Source organism: Hipposideros armiger, unplaced genomic scaffold (assembly GCF_001890085.2).
Source record: "Hipposideros armiger isolate ML-2016 unplaced genomic scaffold, ASM189008v1 scaffold_95, whole genome shotgun sequence".
In the NCBI taxonomy this organism is placed as follows: domain Eukaryota; kingdom Metazoa; phylum Chordata; class Mammalia; order Chiroptera; family Hipposideridae; genus Hipposideros; species Hipposideros armiger.
Window position 1 is genome coordinate 1,850,174 of NW_017731445.1, and position 23,526 is coordinate 1,873,699.

At 41.3% G+C, this 23,526-nt stretch overlaps 1 protein-coding gene across 3 annotated transcripts in view; it reads left to right on the top strand.

Annotated features, from left to right (window-relative positions):
* Window positions 1-23,526, top strand: part of LOC109384474 (histone-arginine methyltransferase CARM1-like) — a 257,878-nt gene that overhangs the window by 155,776 nt on the left and 78,576 nt on the right. For all 3 annotated transcript variants that reach the window (XR_002124405.1, XM_019645877.1, XM_019645878.1), the window contains one exon: window positions 137-247. Coding sequence is in view for 2 of the 3 variants with exons in the window: in XM_019645877.1 (XP_019501422.1) it covers window positions 137-247 (111 nt within the window). In the remaining variant the exon portion in view is untranslated. The remainder of the gene's footprint in view (window positions 1-136; window positions 248-23,526) is intronic.

The window sequence follows — 23,526 nt, forward strand, 5'->3', positions numbered from 1 at the left end:
CTTGGCCCAGGTAAGACCACTAGTAAATGTCAAAGCCAGCGCCAAGTCTGATCGCCGTGCTCAGGGTATGCGTGGTGCCAAGAGCCAGCATCTGTTTGGGTTTTCACCCCTTTTTTGTCTTCTCCTTTCCTTCCAGATCGTTCTAGATGTTGGTTGTGGATCGGGCATACTGTCGTTTTTTGCTGTACAGGCTGGAGCTAAGAGAGTCTATGCAGTGGAAGCCAGTTCAGTAGCACAATATGCTGAGGTAAGCGGTATTTTTACAATAGCTACTGACTAGGTCTTCAGTAAGCTTCGGGAGACTTAGTGACGGACTCTTCCAGGCAGGTGGTTTAGAAAACAAGTTTATCAGTTTGATTTATTTTTCCTATTGGGATGTTACTGATGAAGGAGCCTCACTTCACTGTAGTGATTGATATGAAAAGAATTATTTAAAAGTCACAATGTGGAAAATATAACACAACTTTCTTCCTCCCCATCTACTTGGTTGTAGGTGGGCCCAGGGGAGATTTAAAAAAATGATTTTTTTAAATCTTTAATGATCTACTAAAAGTGAGGGTCAGACCTCCCTGGAGCTAGGTTTATTATTTTTTTTTCTTAAGTGCCATCCTGACAATAACTGCACCACTCACTTTAAATTTTACTTTTGGTTTAAGGGGCTGTTGCTACATGGTTGAGCACAGACAGGGGTCTGTGTTTCAAGAAGCTTTTTCGGATTTCAGGTTCTGATTGGAGAATAGGGAGATGTTTTGCTTTAAATATAGTGCTCTGTTATCATTATGAAATGCGTACTAATATTAGAGAATTAGTCAAAGTCAGGAGTCGGGCAACAATGGCTTTCAGTGATATCAGATAGAATCACCCAACCAAGCTGCAGAGATTGGATGTGTGTGCGTGTACACGTGTGAACAGGGTGATGTGCTTGTCGCACATACCTGGAGGAGGCCTGTGTTTTAATGAGGGATAGCAACACGAAAAGAGCCAGGAAAGCGTGGCTGCTGCTTTGGATAAACATCTGAAACTGTCCTCCAACCCTGGACCACTGGTAGCTCTGAGTGATGGTTGGTTTTGGATCGAGTGAGTGAAGAGGGACCGAGACAAATAGTCCAGTAGGCATGCTTGGAAGCAAACACCTCCAGGCCTCATGCCTGGCATGCCACTGCACTCTTGTTTTCTTCTTCCAACAAGTCTTGGATAACAATTTTTGGTCATTTGCTTCTTCAACATTTCTTAAAAGTCATCATTAATGGTTATTAAGTGCTGGGTGCACACAAAAGAGTATTTGTTAAATGTGTACAGTGTAAAGAATAACAATACAATGAATGTGTGCCCACTACCTCTTTTTAGAAATCGGCTATTTGTGTTTCCATTCAAGGTCCCTGCGTTTTTTTCCTTATCATTTCTCCTTTCTGCCCTTAACAGAGGTAATCACTATCTTGAATTTGTGTTTGTCATTCTCTTATTGTTCTTTATATTTTTGCCACATATGTTTCTATCCCTAAAAACAAATCCTTATGAACTGTCCAAAAATGGAATCATAATCTATGTGTTCTCCTGCAGTTTGCTTTTTTGAAAACCAATATCATGTTCCTGAGGGTCATTTTGTTGATGCATACAGCTGTTCTTTTATTCATTTACCCTACCTTCAATGATGGATAGGGTTATAATGTATGAAATGCCTCAAGTTATTAGTCCACTTCAGATGACTTCCATTATAAAAGTGTTGTTATGAATATGCTTGACATAGTTCTCACTGCATCCTAGCTAGAGTTTCTCAGTATATACCCAGCAGTAGCGTTGTTGGGTCATAGGGCATGCATACCTTCAACTCTGCCCTGTAACGCCAAATTGTTTTCCAAAGTGGTTGTACCAGTTTCTCCCCCATCTAGAAGTAAATGAGAATGCCATTGTTCTACAGCTTTGTCAGCACTTGATATTGTCAGGACTTGGAATTTTTGCCAATCTGGTGTTTATGACATGATATTTTGTGGATTTGATTTGTATTTCCCCATACTAATGACTTGGAGCATCTTTGCAAAGTGTTTTGGCCACTTCTGTTTTCTTTTCTGTGGAACACCAGTTCAAGTTTTTCACAATTTTTCTTTTGAATTGTTTTTGTAATTTGAATTCATTTGGAGAAATGATTTCTATATCTGGATATTAATTCTATTCAGTTATTTCTGTGGGAAATATCTTCTTCCAGTTTGTACCTCACCTTTTTCTTTATGTCCTAGTAAACTTTAAATATGGCATTCTAAATTAAGAGAGAGAGGGAGGGCGGTCGGGAAGGAGAGAGGGAGAGGGAGAGAGAGAAGAATATAAATTTACAGAGAATCCCACAGATAACAATGCTAATGCTTAGATTTTAATAGATCTTGAAATGCATTCTTAAGGGTGAGAAGATGCAGGTAGACCTTTGTCTCAGGGGCTGCTCATTTATTAATCTTATCTACATTCAGCTGCATCCACGATTCTGTTTGTTGGGGAATATAAGAGAAACAGTGATGATTAAAGTCTATTCCTATATTCAAAGAGCTTTTATTCTAATAAGAGATTGATCCTGTTGTCTCTTGTATCAGACACACCTATACTCACCCCCCAAAAAAAGTGGCATAAATAAATTAGAGATTTTTCTTTTCTCACATAGTTTGTTTTCGCATATTTTAAGGTAGCTTGAGACACATTAAATAGTTATTTGTAAAACCTTAAACATCTAATAAGCTTGTTTGTAAAATTTTTCTAGGGACGAGAGGAAGAAATTAGCTAGAATGTTCTTGCATTCCCTAGCCATAATCATGTCTCCATCCCCAGCCAAAACTCTCAGTAATCACCAGCATACCATGGGAGGAACCATTCTAGAACTGTCTATGTGATTGGTTTCTCCAAGAGAATTCTTATCCTGATTGAACACAGCAGCAGGATGGTCGCCTTCTTACAGAGCAGGGCTACCGTCACAGACACTTTTACCCAGAACGTTGCTGCTGTGTCATTATACAGGCCTCCAGCAAGAAGCCAACATAGAGAAGAAGAAAAGGGAATGAACTTAACATTTAAAACTTTTTTTTTAAATTAAATTAATTGGGGTGGCAATGGTTAGTAAAATTATATAGGTTTCAAGTGCACACTTCTGTAATACATCATCTATATATCACACTGTGTGTTCACCACCCAGAGTGAGTTCTTCTTCCGTCACCCCCATTTACCTCTTCTGTCCCCCTCCCCCATAACCCTCTAGTAATCACTAAACTGTTGCCTGTATCTGTGAATTTTTGTTTCTTTGTTTTTCTTGTTCCTTTGTTGCTTTTAGTTTTCTATTCCACATATGAGTGAAGTCATATGGTTCTTGACTTTTTCTGTCTCAATGGAATACTACTTGGCCATAAGAAAAGATGAAATACTGCCACTTGCGACAACATGGATGGATCTTGAGATTATTATGCTAAGCGAAATAAGTCAGACATTTAAAACTTTTAAAAGTATTTATAACTTCTTTAACTATTTAAAACTTGGAAATAATTTCAAATTCACAGCTAAGTTGTAAAAATAAAAATAGTTCAGTCTACCCAAATTTTCTTTACCCAGATTCACCTGTTATTCACATATTACTTCCATTTGCTTTTGTCATTTACTTTTACTCCTCTCTCACCTCCCCAACATACACACACACACTAATATGTATACACACATGTATATGTGGATATTTCCATATTTGTAAATAGAGATATACACACACTTTTTTCTGTGAGTCGGTTATCTACATCAGAGCCCTTTATTCTTAAACATTTCAATGTATATTTCCTAAGAATGAGACTATTCTCTTATATAACCAAAGAAGAACCTATTTTAAGGTGAAAAAGAAGCTGTACAATGATATGTCCATTAGTCTTTTGATGTTACCGATCAAAAGGTTTTGGGAGACCCCAGCATGGACTGAGAGACTGTCACCATGGGTATTGAGGTGAGAAGAGTCTATACTTAACTGCCTCTTTTCTCATGTAGTATTTCCAGAGGGACTTGATTTTTGAAATTTTAAAACCAACGTTCTAATGAATTCTAAAGCACCATAGTGCTCTTTTATCTTTGGTTTTAGCTTCTGTAGAGGATGTGTTGTTGCTGTAATCTTTCTTTTCTGTGTGCAGCTGGGGCAGGTTGAGGTCAGGGGTAGCTTTCCAAATGCTGTGGGAACTTCATGAGTCCTTGAAATTCTTTCTGGCAAGACGCTTGTGCCTTGGAGGACTTCCCTGGATGTAGCCCTAAGGGCAGGCTAGTTAAAAATGTATTCAGGACCAATGATGATTAGAATCTTCTCAAAGCCTGAATTTAACGACAGCCTGGTCCCTCTTGATGAAAACTCTGGCCTCTGTCATGTCCCTGGCTTCTGCTGTGGGTGTTGAGATATTCCCCGTGGGCTAAGGCCCTTTCACCCTGGCACAGGACAATCTGTGCCAGCTCTTGGTTTTTGCTTCTGACAGTGATACTCTTCTGTACTATTTGTGGGTGGCAAAATACGAGTGTGAACAGCACACAAAAGATATTCACTCTGAGAATAGGCTTTTATAGCAGCTCAGCATATAGTGCATGGTGCTCCTTTCGACCTTTTCATTATTTGGTAATTGAACCAGCAGACATTTAATTCTTTCCTCTGGAGTCTTCATTAAATTGCTCGGCAAAGATAAAATTGCAACAAGAAAGAAAAATGTACAAATTTAACTACCATCGCCTGTCCCTGGATTCTGTTTCTCATGCCAGGCTTCTAGGCTCTAAGTAAACAGAATAGTTTCAAATTGCATCAAATTCAATTTCAGTTGCATTCAGTGGCTCAGCCTGATTTTGTAAGGGCCGACCCTCAGATGGCAAGCTGATGTGAATGATTCCTTGTCTGGAGGGCACGCACGTTCAGTCATTTTTTTTTTGCAAGGTGGTGGTGAACAACTTACCAGGTGCAGCCATGTGCTCTCACCCAGGGCTCCATATGACATTTCGGATTTCAAGGAACAAGACAGAAATAAAGGCCTTCCAGGAGTTCCAAAACTGTGAGCCTGCCCGCGTCAAAATGGCAGCTATCTCTTGCTCTTTTTTCCTTTCTTATTTATGAAAGGACCAAATGGAAAAGAAAAAGGCATTAATTGATCGAATTTATACACATATAAAGTCAAGGAGGGGGTATTCTTTAATTTAAAATTGCACACAAATACATGTCATGTCTCTTCATCTAGATGATAAACTGAGGAGCCAGGAGAATGAAAGAGTAAGAGGGTGAGCAGTCATGCATAGATTCATGTGTTGTAATCAAGTTAAACTTATAGCAAAGCTCTCTGGCACTTGGATTTAACAGTGTTCATAATCATTTAGGGGCTACTTAATAACTAGACTGTACTCACACACAGTTCCTATATATTCCTCATTAGGATGACTTTTAAGGTGTCAGACCGAGTACTTCCGGGTCATGGTAGAAGTTAAGGCAGGTGGAATTGGAGCTATTGTGACACTGCTTTTCTAGACCTGCTGGATTCATAATCTAGGGCTGATCTGTCCAATATGAGAGCCACTAGACACATGTGGCTACAGTGAGTCCCCCGACTTACGAACATTCAAGTTGCGAACTTTCACAAATACAAATGGACCTCTCATTATGAACATTCGTGTATGTGAACAAATCGCGGAAGTAGCTCATGTGTCTGTTCTTGTCAGTTCACTTTATGCAATCCCCTATATGTCAGTTGTTGTACTGCAGTATACCACCATTTTAAGGTAACTGTAAAAGTAAAAATAGTTTATTTACAGTACTTTTGTATGTGTATTTAGTTTTTTTATGCTTTACATTGTATATTTGTGTCAAAGGTGCATAAGACTCACTTTGTCAGACTTACGAATGAATCCGACTTACAAATGTTCTTTAGGAACGAAACTCATTTGTAAGCCAGAGACTTACTGTATTTATAGTTAAATATAAATTAATTTATAAAAGCAGTCAATTCCTCAGTCACACCAGCCACATGTCAAGTTCTTAGTATCCGTAAGTGGCTAATGGCTATCATACTGGACAGTGTAGATGTAGAACATGTCCACCACTGTAGAAAGTTCTAGTGGGCAGTACCGATAGAGAGAACAACACAGGTGGCCAAACTTCACTTTTCTAGCATATGATTGTCAGGCTGATGGCTGTGTTCACTGCCGGGTATTGGCAGCCGCCGTCTGATCGGACTGGCTTGACGTTAGGTGAGGCAGCACTCCGCAATCCCTCTAGCTGTGGGCATTGTTTATCCTTCCCTTATTAATGTGTAAGATCTGTCATAGAGCAGGTTCCCTAGGAAACAGAGATTTGTATGCAGGAAGTTTATTGCAGAGGGCTCTCAGGAACCTGACCTGTGGGAAAGTGAAGGAAGCAGGATAGGATTGGGCAGAGGGAGTAGTTAGGCTACAATATAGTTATAAAGGGCTTAGTCATTATCAAGGGAGTTCTTGAGTTGGGGGAACCCTTATGAGTTGAACCACCTTGAGGCAAGGGTCTTTATAGTCCATGTTTTTTGATATATGCTCCCTCAGGAAAGGATGTGACTTTGGTAAGAATAGCTCTCTTGGGCTGAGGAAAGTCTCTAGAATAAGACTCAGCTGAGAGCCATCATCTGCCAACATTCCCAGCAGCTGGGAGAACAAGTGACTTGGTCCTGAAAGAAGGATCTCTGTGGTATGCCATAGCAAGGACTACAAGTTCAAGGTTTAGGATCCTAACTTAGTGCTACAGACTGGAAGCTGATGGAGAATAAAGATAATACTAGTAAACCAAGGAAGAGAGTTGAAGTGATGGAGCCAGTGGGATGATGCTAAAAGCTGAGGCAAGGCCACAGGGCAATTTGTTATGTGTGTTTTAGATGTGAGCAAAAACTTTCTAGAAACTGAGCATGTCACCTGATCTGATGTGCTCTGTGCTATTATTCTAAGCCCTGTGAGGACACAGAGCAAATATAAGACATGACCTCCCCCCTCGTGTAGTTTACGATCCAGTTGGGTTTCAAGCAAGTGAAATTCTTGACACAAGACAGTGAGTGCTGAGTGCATATGAGTAGGAGAGATGAGACGTGCCACCACAGGGAACAGTTCCCATCAGCTGGGCTGGTTAGGGAAGCCATCAGAGAAGAAGTGCACTTTGCATTGAATGCTGAAGGATGAAAAGTGAAATGCTCCTCATTTCATTTTTCACCTCTTATTGCCAACAATGAGATTTTTTAAAACGCTTCGGTCCTTGTGGGATTCCTCACCTTAACTGTGTTGATAATCTCTGTCCAAATGCTTTGAAGGTCAATTTTTGGAAAGGTACTTCTAATTCTTAATCTTGGACACTAGAAAGAGCATAATCTTTGAAGTTTTCTAATATCAGTTTATTCTGATCTCAACTCTTTGAGCTAGGGTTTTTCTCCAGTTCCTTCAGTATTTCCAATAGCTAACTTCTACTTCCTTCTTACTCTCCCACAGACACCGAATTCCTGAGTCAGAAAATTCCATCCAGCTCAACACTTTTTATGTTTACACTGACGGTGAAGTTAAAAGGTGGCAATAAGGACTCTGTTAAGGAAACCATAATGAGCATTTTCCATAGCTGAAGTTTTACAGTATAGAATGCAGTTCAGCATCTGTAAATTCATAGATCTTCAGGAAACATCTGTGTGGTGCTTGGAGCAGATATCATCCCCATGTTACAAATAAGGAAGAACTTTGGAAAAGTTAGGTCATACAGAGGGGACACAGTTTGTGAGATACAAGCCTTCACTGCCACCCACTTCTAAAACATGCCAGTGATTCCTTAGCAGGTGAAGTGTTAATACAAGGTGTGATAAAAAAAATACAGTGAACATTTAAATTTAAAAAAATTTATTACACCAAAAGACACATTGCCATTAATCCCCCTCAACATTCTCTCCCCTCTCTTTGAACACACTTATCCCATCATTCTTGCCACTTTCTGAAGCAGTTCTGGAAGTCCTCTTTCATGAGTGTCCTTAGTTGCACTGTCACGGCTGTCTCAACGTCCTAGATCAATTCAAAACGTTTACCTTTCATGATCATTTTGACTTCGGGGAAGAGCCAGAAGTCACACAGTGCCAGATCCGGTGAGTAAGGTGAGGACACACCATGTTTTAATTTGACAGAAACTTCCATACCAGAAATGATGTGTGACACGGAGCCTTTCTGTTGTGATCACAAAGTACGGTGAATGCTGCTGCCGAGTGCCATCCAACAGAAAAGCAGAGATCTTCATGGGATCTTTATGGGAAGTGGCATGTCGAACCTTAGTAACAAACAGTGTGTGACAGGTTTCAACTTGTTCAGTGCATTTAGTAGGGTGTGAGCTACAGTTGAGACAAAGTGTGTTTTCAAGTGTGCCATAAATCATCCTGTATCATGACAACGCTCCGTGTCACACATTGCTTCTGGTATATGGCAATTTCTGTTAAATAAAAACATTGTGGTGCTTCCTCATCCACCTTATTCACCGGATCTGGCATCGTGAGTCTTCTGGCTCTTCCCCAAAGTCAAAATGATTCAGGATATCGAGGCAGCCACGATAGTGCAACTAAAGAGACTCATGAAAGAGGATTTCCAGAACTGCATCAGAAAGTGGCAAGAACAATGGGGTAAGTATGTTAGAGGTGAGGGGGAGTATTTTGAGGGGGAATAATGGCAATGTCTTTTACTGTAATAATATTTTTTATTCAAACATTCACCGTATTGTTTGATCACACCTCATATGTTTGATTAAAAGCTGGAGCACCTACCCATGTAGATAGTTCATCCAGGAGCCAGGAGCAACACTATCTTACTCTTCTTTAGAAACCGATTGTGAATCATCGAAACAGACAGACAGGCCTGCCATCTAAGAAGGAAATTTTCCTCCATTGACAAAATCAGCTAGTAACACACTTGAACAGAGGAGCAGTTTAAAGCAATCCATGCGAAATGCCACAAAACCCCACCCAGGAAATAAGAACCCCTCTTGTAGCTGGATTAATGATTGACAAGGCAAGAAAACAACTTGGGAGGGGATATCCATGCCTCTTCTCACTCAGCACTCTCTTCCCTGTAGGGTAGGTCCTAAATACCTTGGCCACGATTAGAATTGAGGATGCAGGTTCAAACAAAGTGGAGTTGTATTCTTGATCCACAGCCTAATGTCTGGCCAGCCATGTGACCTTGACAAGTGTATTATTGTAGTTTCCAATGGCTGCTTAACAAAGTAACACAACTGTAGTGGCTTAACACAAATTTATTACGTTACAGTTGGGAGGTAAGAAATCTGAAATTGGTGTGATGGCATTAAAAAATCAAGGTGTCACAGAACTGTGTTCTTTCTGGAGACTCTGGGAGAGACTTTGTTCCTTACCTCTTTTAGCCTTTGGAGGCTGCGCACATTACTTGGCTAGGGGCTGCATCGCTCTGGCTTCGGTTTCCATCATCGTGTCTCCTCTTACTCTTACCCCCTGCCTCCCTTGTGATTATGTTGGGCCCACCATAATCCAGGATAATCTCCCACCTTTTTATTTTTAGCTATATTGAGGTATAATTGATATTTAAAGTTACAAACAATTAATATATACATCTTGAACAGTTTGTACATATGCATATACCAATAATAACATCGCTACAACTATGGCACTAAACATATCTGTCACCTCTAAAAATTTCCTGGTGTTCTTATGTTTTTGTTTGTATGTTTGTTTGGTTTTTTTTTTATGGAGCACTTTGCATGAGATCTATACTCTTAACATATTTTAAAGTACACAATATCGTATCGTTTACTATAGATGCTATGTTATACAGAAGATCTTTAGAACTTATTCACCTTGCATAACAGAAACTTTATACTCACTGAAAAACAATTTTCCATTTCCCACTCACCTAGCCCTTGGCAACCACAACTCTATTCCCTGTTTCTATGAGTTTGACGATTTTGGATACTGCATGTAAATGTAATCATGCCGTATTTATCCTTTTGTAATTGGCTTATTTTATTCAGCATTGTGTCCTGTAGGCTCATTCATGTTGCAAATGGCAGGATTTCCTTTTTTAAGGCTGAATATTCTGTTGTATGTATATTACCACATTTCCTTTATCCATTCATCTGTCAATGGACATTTGGGTTGCATCAATGTCTTGGCTATTGTGAATAATGCCACTATGAACTTGTGTATGCTAATATCACTTTGAGATCCTGCTTTCAATTCTTTTGGATAAATACCCAGAAGTGCAGTTGTTGGATCATATGTTAATTCTATTTTTAATTTTTTGTGGGAACTCCACACTTATCCATAGCAGCTGCACCATCCTGTATTCCCATCGACAATGTATAAGGATTCCAGTTTCTCCACATTTTCACCAATACTTCTTATCGTTTTGCTATTTTTTGGAAATAGCCATCCTAATAGGCGTGAGGTGTTATCTCATTGTAGTTTTTATTGGTATTTCCCTGATTGTTCTGAGAGCAACACCCCTTTTATCTGTTTTACTTATTGAGATTCTGGATCAACTTTCATTTGAAGAAGGATCTAGAGGCCAAAAATCCATTTTTGAAACTGCTGTCCAATTTCCTCAGTTTACGGAGGGGGCTTAGAGAAGATAAGGGGCTTGCCCAAATCTACAGCCACATATCTTTCCTCTGCCATGGGAAGTTGTCCTTATTTCCAACATGGCCATATCTGTCATCTCGATATTTAAACCATAATTCAGACAACTCCTTGGCTCACCTTGCAGCTTCTGAAATCTACTTTTCTTCAGCAAAAGTCTTAACTCAGAGCCGCTCACTTTTTTGTTCCTCTTTTCACCCCTAACAGCCCCCATTGTTTGTAGCTGTTGTCAGCTCCTTACAAAGGGCCAGTTTGATTCTGGGCATTTAAAGAGACAAGCAGCATGTTTGCAGAAAGTGCTTGTTGACCTAAAGCATGCTCCTGCCCTGGCAGCTACACATTTTAGGAGAATTGTGATTAGACCACACATTTTCTTGGCAAGCAAAGCAGGGAAGTTGGGACAGACTGTAATTTAAATTCGCCTAAATAAGAAAGGCATCATTTGAGCTCTACCAGGGAATGAAATGAAAAAGCATTCAGATGGGTGATTACTAATCATTGCTAAAAATGTGTTGATGTCTTAGAAGTCCCTTCAACCCTAGCAGTGAATTTGCTTCACACTCCCCCTTCCCCACCCCAACTTTACTTTATCTAGCCAGTTCCAGGTAGCTCAAGAGTTTCACCCAGTAGGAAGTCTCACAAGAGAGAAAAAAAATACAAGATCGTGTTTGGCCGTGTGAGACTCTTCAAGACCAGACCAATGTCTAAAGAGCAAAAAATTCAGTCAAATCAACAGGTTGGCTTTCCTACACAATACTAAGTAATCACTTTGACTTCTTATTTTCCACAGAATTGATAAATCCTCTTTTGCTCTGGGCTGATGGTTTGGCCATCCTGTAGCCTCAGATTGGAGTCCAATCTTGTTCTTTTCATCTACTATAGCTGAGGAAACGATAACTGGTTTTGTCACCTGGGTTACTTTTTAATGATCTGAAAGACCACAAGGAGCCGGCATTTCTTTTGTGCAGTTCCTCATTCAGCAGCCTAATAGCTATCTGAAAAGGGCTTTCTTGAAAAGCAAAAAAAAAGTCTGCTCCTCTGAGGCAGAAGCAGTAATACCATGCGATTCTCTGATTAAACTATCACACTGTGCATATTACTGGGGATCTGACCTGCTCGAAACGGACTTACTGCTGAGGTTTCTTGGTATTTGCACTGCTGCTTTGCTGCCAACAAGCCGTGAAATGACAGATGAGTATCCCTACACTTTAGAGTGAATGGCAAGTAAAGTGCCCAAGAAACTGCTGGGGCCCAGCCACCTCCTGGGGCAATGCTGGAAGGGGAAACGTGTTTTTCTTTAGGGTCACCCTCTGTGCAGATGAACTTCAATCACGGGTAAAACCAAAGCTAGCGCCACGGGCGGTACGCCACTGGAGCAGAAACACATGGCCTAGTCTCCTCTCTGCCCCAGTGGACAGGCAGCCTCTGCTAACAGGTTTCCAAACTTAGAACAGAAAGCAGGAAATTGTTCTCTCTCCTCCCTAAATTCTTCTTAAAACTACAACATTTTAAACCTCAAAACCTCCATAACTTAGTACCTAAAAAAGCAACTTCCTCAGCTTTGAAGCAGCCGGCACTTAAGGCAGGGACCTGGTTATTACTGTGTCTGTATAGCTGCGAGGTTCTCGTGTATCATGATTGGCGAGCATTTTTAGCTATCCCATCAACATATACATACTATTAATTTTGAAAATGATATATGTACTACTGTGCTCACACATTATGTACGTTATAAACATACTCCAAAGTTAAAATGATGAGATACCACTATATACCCACAAATAGCTAAAATTTAAAAGGCTGACAAAAAAAGCCAGTGGGACCCCTGAACATTATTGGTGGGAATGTAAAATGACACAAGACGGGCCGGCCGAGTGGTGCAATGGTTAAGAACTGGCTTGGGATGCCAGAGGGCCCCGGTTTGGATCCCACATATGAGGGCCAGTGACACTGCCCTCTACAGCTAAGATGCTGAACAACAGCTCAACCTGGAGCTGGGCTGCCGTGAGTTGCCGGCGACGGCATAGGCTGCAGCCCCTGTGGCAGTGGGTTGCCATGGGCTACTGTATGTAGCCAGCAGCCAGAGTGAGCGGCCAGCAGCTGCAGTGAGCGGCCATCCAGAAGCCTGCAACTGATCTGCCTCAGCTGGAAAAAGCGCAATGATGGTGCCAATTGGGCCAGTGAAGCAACGTCCTCCACAACTAGACTGAAGAACAAAATGACAGCAACTTGTCTGTTCCCCTTTCCGCAATTCCCCAGTGCTGTTACCATCCCCCAATTACCTAATAAAAATCTAAAAAAAAAAAAAAAAAAAAAAGACACAAGAACTTTCATAAACAATTGGACAGGGCCGGCCAAGTGGCTTGTTGGTTAACAGTTGGCTTGGGAATGCGAGCTCTGAGCAGCAGGGCCGCTGTTTTGGATCCCACATGGGCAAGTGACGCTTCGCCCTCCACAGCTAAGATGGTGAACAACAGCTCGACCTGGAGCTGGGCTGCCGTGAGTCGCCTGCGACAGCGTGGCTGCAGTGGGGCTGCATTGGGCTGCTGTGAGCTACCGTGAGTGGCAGGCAGCCAGCGTGAGCAGCCAGCAGCCGGCGTGAGCCACCGTAATCCGCCGTGAGCCACGGTAATCCGCCGTGAGCTGCTGTCCTATGGCCAGCGACCGACTGCCTCAGCCGGGAAAGAGTTCAATGATCACAATACCAACATGAGCCAGTGAAGCAACGTCCTCCACAACTAGACTGAAGAACAAAAGGACAGCAACTTGTCTGTTCCCCTTCCCTGATTCCCCATCATTGTTCTCCTCCCTCAATTCCCCAATAAAATCTTACCAAAAAAACCCCCCCAAAAATTTTGACAATTGGACAGTTTCTCGTACCGTTAAACATGCACTCCCCCTATGACCCAGCAATTCACTCCTTGGCATTTACCTAAGAGACATGAAAATACCTATTTACACAAAGATTTGCATATGAAAACCTGGAAACAACCCACAGGCCCATCAGTAGGTGAAAGGAGAAACCAATTGTATATCCAAACAATGGACTATTTTTAAGCAATAAAAAATGAATAAGCCACTTATGCCCATAACTATGGATTAAACTTAAAGATATTATGCTGAGTAAAGGTAGCCAGATACAAAAGAGCATATAAATTTATTATAGGAAATTTTAAAACAGGCAGAACTAATCTGTAGTGACAGAAAGCAGATCAATGGTTGTCTGAGGCTGGTGGTGGTAGGCGGGGTGAGAGGAGGGCAGGATTGACTCTGAAGAGGCGTGAAGGAAATTTGGGGGGTGATGGCTGTTTTCTATATATTAATTGTGCTGGTAGTTACATATATATATACACACACACCTATATGTCACTATATGTAACTATATGTAATTTATTAAAACACATTAAAATATACACTTAAAATGAGTGTGTTTCACTGAATGTAAATTATTCAGTAAACAAAAGTAAGTAAAATTCTATTCACTCTTGGACTAGAAGTCTTAGTCTGTGGGATAATGTAATAGCAAGAAATAAAATGATTGAAAAAGAAGGAAAAGATGAGATAAAGATGAAAATCAACAATATTTTAAAGTACATATGTTTCATTGATGGCACATAGAAGTCTATAGAGTTATGTGATTTTAAATATTGATTTAATATTTGATGATAATGTAATTTAAAGGTTTGGTCCTATGTTAAATTTGTTTTGACACTTGGTTATGAGGGCTGTTGCCGCTGGACTGAAAACACAAAAGTATGTAAATTCAAATGGAATAAAGGCAAAATGAGTTGAGCTAAGTTACCATACTCATTTTTCAACAGATCTACCATTATGCAACACATATGAAAGTCAGTTAAAACATTCCTTTTTCCTGACGTCAATCAGAATGTCTTATAAACTAATCAGAATGTTTTGTTGCATTTTTACATTTTTAAGAAATGAGTTTAAAATCACTAAAATTCTTCTTTTGGTAGGTTTTTTTAAAAAAATGTTCCCAAGTTTTTAAAGTTTTGCAGATATAAGAATTTTTATGTCATTTTCAGGAACAAAATCATGTAACAATGAACTATCTCAGACAACCATTTTCGAAACGTTCTTGCCATAGCATGAGTTACTTTTGAAAAATAGTTAATCTCTCATTCATTACCAAAAGTCATCTTTACTTTGGAAGGGAAAATTAAGTTTATTTTTTCAAAAATGCCTGCTAGGGAGAGTAATTCTGACAGCTACTTGTCCTTACAGAAAATTTTAGCAAATTACAACTCTCATCTTTAACAAGAAAATTTCATGATTCATCTGTGAGGCAGCTCTTCTAAATACGTACTTTGCTGTGAAATAACCAATAAAGGCTTATTGCTGTAAAGATTTTCAAGGACATTCCCATGTTATTTCAAAGTTGTAAATAGTCTACTATCTCCTTAAGGCCTTTTATAAAACATGTAAAATCCAGATTGATGATATCTCATAACGCCATTCTAAGTTAAACTACTTGTCAGTAATAACTTGCTGATGTATGATGCTGTGACTGAATTTCACATGCAGAGCCATCTCTGAAACGTTCTCTTTCTGTGCATTTTAGAAATCCCCACCAAAGTAACTGTGTATCAGTGGTTGCATGTACAGTTTTCTCATGAAACATTTCCTGTACATCCTTCCTGCAGTTGGTCCTCAGAAAAGCAGTTGTTCTGATATCTGTTATTCAAACACAATCTAGAATATGATATAACTTATGCTAGAAACAAATGTATGTAGCAAACCTTCTATATAGCATGTTTTTTTCTGAATTGTTTCTTAAAATCATTAATAATGTTTTCTCTGCATTGTCAATATTTGCTAACAGATGCTTGCATTTTAGTGTTTTGCTATGTTGTTTCTATATATTATTTCAGTCATTTTTAAGTATACCTTTTTTATTTTTCACCTATACTTGACTCGAAATATTATAATAGTTTCAGGTGTACAACATAGTTATCAGACATTGTGACCACCCTGGTAAGTCTAGTACCTATCTGACACCATAGTTATTACAATATTACTGACTATATTTCCCTATGCTGTACTTTACATCCCTGTGACTGTTTTTATAACTGGCAGTTTGTACTTTTTAATCCCTTGCCTTTTTTCACCCATCCCTCCCCCAACCATGGCAGCCATCAAAATGTTCTCTGTATCTTTGGGTTTGTTTCTGTTTTGTTTGTTCATTTATTGTGTTTTTTAGGTTCCACAGATAAGTAAAATAATATTGTATTTGCCTTTCTCTGTCTGACTTATTTCACTTAGCATAATTCCCTCTAGGTCCAGCCATGTTGTGCAAATGACAAGATTTCATTTTTTATGGTTGAGTAATATTCCATTGTATGTATGTACCACCTCTTCTTTATCCATTTGTCTATAATGGGCACCTAGATGCTTCATATCTTGGCTATTGTAAATAATGCTGCAATGAACGCAGGGATGCATGTGTCATTTTGAATTAGTAGTGATTTGGGTTTCTTTCGATAAATACCCAGGAATGGAATTGCTGGGTCATATGGTCATTCTATTTTAACTTTCTGAGGAAACTTCATACTGTTTCCCATAGTGGCTGCACCAATTTACAATCCCACCAACAGTGAACGAGGGTTCCCTTTTCTCCACATCCTTGCCAACACTTGTTGTTTGTTGATTTATTGATGACTGTCATTCTGACAGGTGTGAAGTGATATCTATTATTTCAGTCATTTTTTCGCCACAGCAAAAACAAATATTTCTCATTGACAATTGGCTTTTATCTTTTTTATTATGTAAGGGACCTCAAATGTGGCTTATAAAGGGAGAAATTTTATGCAGAACTGGACTGAGTAACACATATCTTTAAACGGTGCTCAAAAATTGTTTTTGAAAGTTTGTCTTCATATCTCAGATGATAAACTGTTTAAAAGTCTAACAAACCTGAATTATTTTTGCTAGCACAATATATAACCTTAAGGTGGGCTTTGTTGTTAATGATATTTGGTGTAAAGATATATTTCAAACAAGTTTTCTTGGTGACTTAGAATTTTTAAAGTTGTCTTGTGAGAATTAAATATCTATTACTTTTGCATCAAAATGGATCTGAGAAGAGCTAGCAATGACAAGGGTCAGGTGTGCCATTTTCTTGTTTGTTTTTGTATTACGACTACATAGGCATGTCTTGGATGTCTTGGAGCCTGAAAGAGAGTGATAGGGTGCTATGGCGGAAGAAAATGGGTGACCAAAGTTCCTCCATTTGCTTCCCTCCCACACCTACACTGCCAGGCCTGTGATTGGCCATACAGTGTGGAGATTAAGAGTGTAGGCTCTGGAATCAGTGTCTGGGTCGAAGCCTGGCTCTGCCATTTACTAGCTATGTGGCCTTGCACAGGCGACTTATATGCTCTCTGCACTTTGGTTTTCTCATCTGTAAACTGAGAGTATTTGCAATAGTACACCCGATTATCAACTCCTTCCCTCTTTCTCCATATCCAACACATCAAATCTGGTCAACTCCACCTTCACAGTATGTGTAGAAGCCACTCCCTTCTCCCCACTCCCCTCTAGAATAGCAGAGCATCCTCGTAACTCATCTGCTTTCTTCTATTGTCCCTCCCATTTTGTTTTCCATGCAGCAACCAGAGTAATTATTTAAAAGTGTAAGTCAGACCCTGGCACGTCTCTGCTGGAACTTTCCAGTGGCTTCCCATTCCACTGAATGAAGCTGGGAGCCCTTGCTGTGGCCTGCAGGACCCTGGCCTGCTCCCTCTGTGACCACGTTTCCTGCCACGTTTCCCCTTGCTCACCCTGCTCCAGCCTTCTGGCCTTATCTCTCTTGTTCCAAACAAGCACACTTCCGCCGCTTGGTCCTTGCTCTAACTGCTCCCTGGTAGAGGAAGACGCTTCCCCCAGGCAGCCTCAGGGCTAGCGCTCACTCCGTTCAGTTCCCCTCAACGTTAACTTAGAACACAGGTCTTCCCTGACCACTCAGTCAAAAGATGCACATTCCTTCGGGTCATTTTCTCTTCCTTTACCCAGCTTTGTGTTTACTAATGGCACTTTTACTACTAATGTAGTTCAAATCAATAGCCTGCTCGCCTGTCTCCTACTCCTAGCCCAGTAGTTCTCAGTCTGGGGAACATTTAGCATTGTCTGGGATAGTTTTGGTTGTCGCACTGGGAGAAAGTGGTAGAGGTCAGGAATGCTGCTCAGCCCCTAAAATGCCCAGGGGAGAGTCCCCACAACAAGAAACTACCTGGTCCAAAATACCAATATGTATTGCTGAGGTAAGAAGCCCTGCTGTGGACTGTAAGTGGCCTGAGAGCAGGGATCCGTTCTGTTGTCCCCATGACCCCCAGTGTTCACAGCAGTGCCTGGCACATAGGAGGTGCACAGTACATTTCTGTTGAGTAAATGAATACAAATGGGAGTGTGGTAAAGCATTTAGCATAGTGTCTGCAGAGTGTAACTATTCCCTTTAACACTGAACTTACGTTTATTGAGCTTTACAGTGTGCCAGGCTCCATGCTAACTTCTGAGGGTGTAATGATGAAGACATCCTAGGTCCCTGCCCTCATTTTGGTGACCTTTCTGTGGATGTTAGTCTTAGCTGTCCTTATTATTGTCATCGTTTGTATCCGTCACCCTGGCACTACCTCAGGTTTGCCATGAGACCATAGTTTTTTGTTTTTGTTTTGTTTTTTGATGACAGGGCTTTTATTTTTCAGAGCTACTCTGGAAAACTCGGGGGGTTTAGGTTTGCTAGAAGCAGCCTGGCACAGTGTACATAAGAACTTTAGAATTTGGAATCAAGCGGCCTGAACTGCTACTTGGGCTGTAGCGCTTTAGTGGGTATATCTGTCTGGATAGGCGAGGTTTTCAGCAAGGCTCTACTGCAGTGACAACACCACGTCTCAGGCCTAACAACAAAAGGTTTATTTTTTGGCTTCCATACATGCCCATGGCGATGGCTTATTTTATTGACTAAAGCAAGTCACATGACCAAGCCTGATGTGAATGGGACACAGGGGAAGGGAAGAGAATATGTGTGGGCAATAGGAAAGTTTGGTTTCTTCAACTTCAAAAGTCAGTCTAATTTTGTAAAATCTATTGATCAGGCTTTGGAGTCCAAATCACAGAAGCATAACTCACATTGGCTTAAGAGAAAAGAGAATGTATTGGCTCACGTAAACAGGCACTTCAGAGGAGGAGTGGCCAGTGATCCAAATAAGGTTTGTTCTCTCCCTCTCTCTCCCTCTCTCTCCCTCTCCCCCTCTCCCCGCCCACCCCACCTCAGCTCTGCCTCCTTCTCTCTGTGTTGGGCTTATTCTCATACTATTGACAGTCCAACTATATGTAGAGGGGAAGACTACTGGCAGCCCCTAAATAGCATCCTTTCAGATCCATGACTCAGAAAACAAGTAACTTTCTCCTCCAGGTGTAAATTGAAAAGCTCCTGGGGAAGGATTTTGGTTGGTCTACCTGTCTATCCTTCTGATCATTATTGACAGAGGAATGGGAGTGCCATGACTGCCTGGACCTGGGTCACACGCCCACCTCTGTGGCTGGGGTGGGAAAGCCCAGCTGTAATTGGCAGCCTCACCAGCATCACATGATCAGAATAGGGGAGTAAGAATTTTCTGGAATTATTCAGGAAGAGTGGGTCCTGCATAAGTGAAATCAACCCAGGACTGGAACACATACTTGCCTTGCTCTAAATAAGACAGAGCATGTGAAAGCCTTTTGTAAACTGTAAAGCATTGTCCAAGTGCTAATTGCTATTATTATTCCTTTCAAGTTGAATAAAAAGCCCCATTCATTTACTAAGGTAAATTAATGCTGGTGGCAGGCTTGTATTGTTCCACACATTTACTTAGGTGAAAGTAAAGTTGCAATAAATAGGCAAAAGGTAACCAGCAAATTAAGTCAGTGACAAAAACCATTAGTATTCAACCTAGAGGTGGCGCTTGTTATTTCGGAATGAGGTTGTGCCTGCAAGACAACAACTATAGGGTGCTAACGTGAAGAGTTCTGCAGTGTGCATTTTCTGAGTGCTGCTAGGTCCCTGGCTCCGTGCTAGGGGATATTCTAAAAGAATAAGACACAGCCCCTCTTGGAGAAGGGTTTCACTCTAATCACATCCCAATGGCTCAGAACATGAAGATTATGTCAAGGAAGGATCAGGACAAATTGACTGAATTTTCCACTTTTCCTCCTGATGCCTTGACAGCTTGCTTCTCCTACTTACTGAATGATGTTTAATTTAATTCATGTGCTCAAGGCAGCACACTCCGCATTGCAGCTGTGCATGGTGTGCTTGAAAGGGCTTTGGCAGCAAGGCCAAAGGCAGGAAGCACACCACCGGGACAACTTGATGAATGCATTCCTCAGGAAGGAAGTGCCTTTATGATGAAGTACAAAACAAATCATCATATATACATCCTTGGAAGCCCAGCAGTGTGCATGTGTCAGGCCAAAATACTTCCAAAAATGACCCTGTTGAAGGTAAATAAGGCCAATACTAGGCAGCATTTTCTTTTTTTTTAAGATTTTTATTGGGGAATTGGGGTAGGAGAACAGTGTTGGGGAATTGGAGAAGGGGAACAGACAAGATGCTGTTCTTTTGTTCTTCACTTGACTTGTGGAGGACGCTGCTTCCCTGCCCCATGTTGATATTATGATCATTGCACTCTTCCTGGCTGAGGCAGTCGGTCACCAGCCATTGGACGGCTGCTCACAGCGGTTCATGCCAGCTCACAAAAGCTCACGCCAGCTGCCAGCTGCTCACGCCAGCTGCCAGCCATTCGCATTAGCCCATGGCAGCCCACTGCAGCAGGGGCTGCAGCCTACGCTGTCACCAGCCACTCCCTGGCAGCCCAGCTTCAGGTCAAGCTGTTGTTCACCATCTTAACTGTAGAGGGTGAAGCGTCACTGGCCCATGTGGGAACCGAACTGGCAGCCCTGCTGCTCAGAGCTCGCACTCCCAAGCCAATTCTTAACCAACTGAGCCACTCGGCTGGCCCCTAGGCAGAATTTTTTAAAGTCTGAGTGCCATTCAGGCACCATTTCTAGAGCCATTTCCCAACATACACATACATATGCATACATACACATATGCACACATGTGCACACACACAAACACACACACACTCTGCATCCGTCTCTGTTGTGAACCGTCCTCCTGCTTCCTGCATCCAATGCCTTGTCACTTTCCCTGTTGATTGATCAACTGGGTTACTTTTGTGTTAATGAATTATACCTTGTCAATAGACATCGGATATTAGCCCTTGAACTCTAATGTGGTAAATGACAGCTTCTGAGAAAATGAGTGCCTGTGGGGAAAAAGGGTGACGTGTCTAGAGTCCCCCTTTACCTTATTATGACAACAGTCCTTGAAGGAATGTCTGATTCAGTCTTTATAGCAAGAGTCGGGGACAGTGAAGTACAATTCATGTCTTCATGAGCCCCCCACTTCCCAGAGCCTTACCTGGCTGCAGGGTTTGTCCCACAGCTGGCATCCAGGAGGCCCAGTCTCTTGATCTTGAGCTGCGTCACAGATAGTGAGCATTCACTGACCAACGTCTTTCTTTCCTTTTTCCATTATCACCTGTGTATTAATTTGCTAAGGCTGTCATAAGTACCGCAGATGGGGTGGTTTAAACAACAGGGATTCATTTTCTCACAGTTCTGGAAGCTAGACCTCCAAGATCAGGGTGTCAACAGGGAAGGGTTCCTCTGAGGCCAGTCTCCTTGGCTTGTAGATGGCTGTCTTTCCCCTCCTTCTTCACAGGGTCTTTTCTCTGAATGTGTCTCCATCAGGGAGACGATCTGTGTCTGTGTGTGGGTTATGGCCCACTCTAATGACCTCATTTTAGCTTAACTACCTCTTGAAAGATGGTATCTGCACATTCTGAAGTACTGAGAGGTTAGGACACCAACTATGAATTTGGAACAATTCACCTCCCTCCCCTTATCCTGACAGATAGCCTGGCCTTTTCCCCCTTCTTTAACTGCCTAATCTAAGCATGCCTAGCTGACCCAGCTCCCTAGTTGCCAGATGTGTGGAGCCAGAGAGAACTAAATGGTTTCCCTCAAAAAAAGCCAGAGACAAAGCCAAGAAGCCCTTGAAGCAGGGGGTGAAAAGCTTGACAGCGTTGAGGTTGTCATGAGAATCTTAGGTTTAGATCTGAGGAGTCAGTCAGAGAGAGAGGACACAGATGAGGAATGATAAATCCAAATAGTGACAAGGGGCCATCTGGGCCAGCACCAGCCTTAGCAGGCTCCATCTAGCCCATGGCTGCTCTCTAGAAGTTTGTGGCATAGGAACCTGAGATAGAATGGGCATCAACCCAGCCTCTCACAGTTTATCCAGAATCTGGGCTTTCTCTTCCTTGCCTTGCCATTCCTAGTTCATGATTCGGTGACATTCTATATATTGCTTCATCTGCTCAAAATCCCCTCCCAGTATAGTATTAAAACTCATTGAGGACAGGGCGTTTAAATGTATAGATGCAAAGATGCATCACTGGTCCACAATGTTTTAACCTGGTAGCTCCTACACGATCTTCCAGATTTGAATAACATGTCATTGCTGATGAAAAGCCTCCCTAACTCAGCACATTTTAATTTAGCTCTTCAGAGATCCAACTAGATTATTGTTTCATGAGAACAGAGACATGTCTCACACTTTTTGAGTCCCTACAGTTGTAAGTTCTCAACAAATGCTTATTCAATGAATGTTTTAAGTAGGTTGCTCAAAACCTTTCTTTGAACCCATTTGGCTGATGTATCCCTTATGTGTCTCTCAGTCTGCTTTGTGGAGGGAGGTGTACACAATGCTTTAGGAAGTATAAGCAGTTTAGTGAAATGGTTACGAAGGCAGACTCTGGCACCAGTCTGCATAGGTTTGAGTTCACTGTTATTGACTCGGTGACTGTATTAATTTCCTAGGGCTGCCGTAACCCAGTACCACAAACTAGGTGGCTTAAATTTACTGTCTCACCGTTCTGAAGACTAGAAGTCTGAATGAATGAAGGTGTTAGCAGGGCTGGTTTCTTCTGAGGTCTGGGAGTAGGAATCTGTTCTTAGCTCTGGTGGTTTTGCTGGAATCTTTGGTGTGCCTTGGCTTCTGCTGTGTTACCCAAATCTCTGCCTTCATCATCACATGGCGTTCTCTCTGTGTGACTGTGTCCAAATTTCCCCTTTTTTTAAAGGAGACAAGTCACATTGAATTAGGGGGCCACCCTACTCCAGTATGACGTCCACCCAATTATATCTGCAATGACTCTATTTCCAAATAAAGTCACATTCTGAGGTACTGAGAATTGGGACTTCAACCATATTAATTTGGGGAGGGACACATTCAACCCATAACAGTGACCCTTGGCAAATTGCCTAATTTCAGTATCCACATTAGTAAAATAGAATAAAAATATAGCCTACCTTATAGGGATGTTGTGTGGTTAAATGAATTAATATATGTAAAGCCCTTAAAATAGTGCACAACACAAGTAAGCTGTGTATCAACTCTAGCCATTATTATTGGCTGTGTATATGTCTATCTCCTTCACTACCCTGTTGTGGTGGGGACTCTGCTTGGTCATATTTCTAATGGTATCGCATCATATATAGTGCAACAGAGCAGAGCACCTTGTGCCTGATACCTAATCTTTGACTTGAGTTGACTAAACCAAACAAAAGTCAGGGTGATCTGGGCTGAAGTTGGAAGTCCATCTGGATTTGTGAGAGTGTATTTGGTAGATTACACTTCATCATGCCATTCACATTGTTGGGTCCCAAAGGCGTGCCCTAGGAGGAATTTGAAACCCCTGCTCTTTCTTGGTCTCTTCCTGAGGTTTCTTGCTTTCTTAGAAATGCTTTGGGGATTTGGTATTACATAGACAAACGCTGTTTTGTC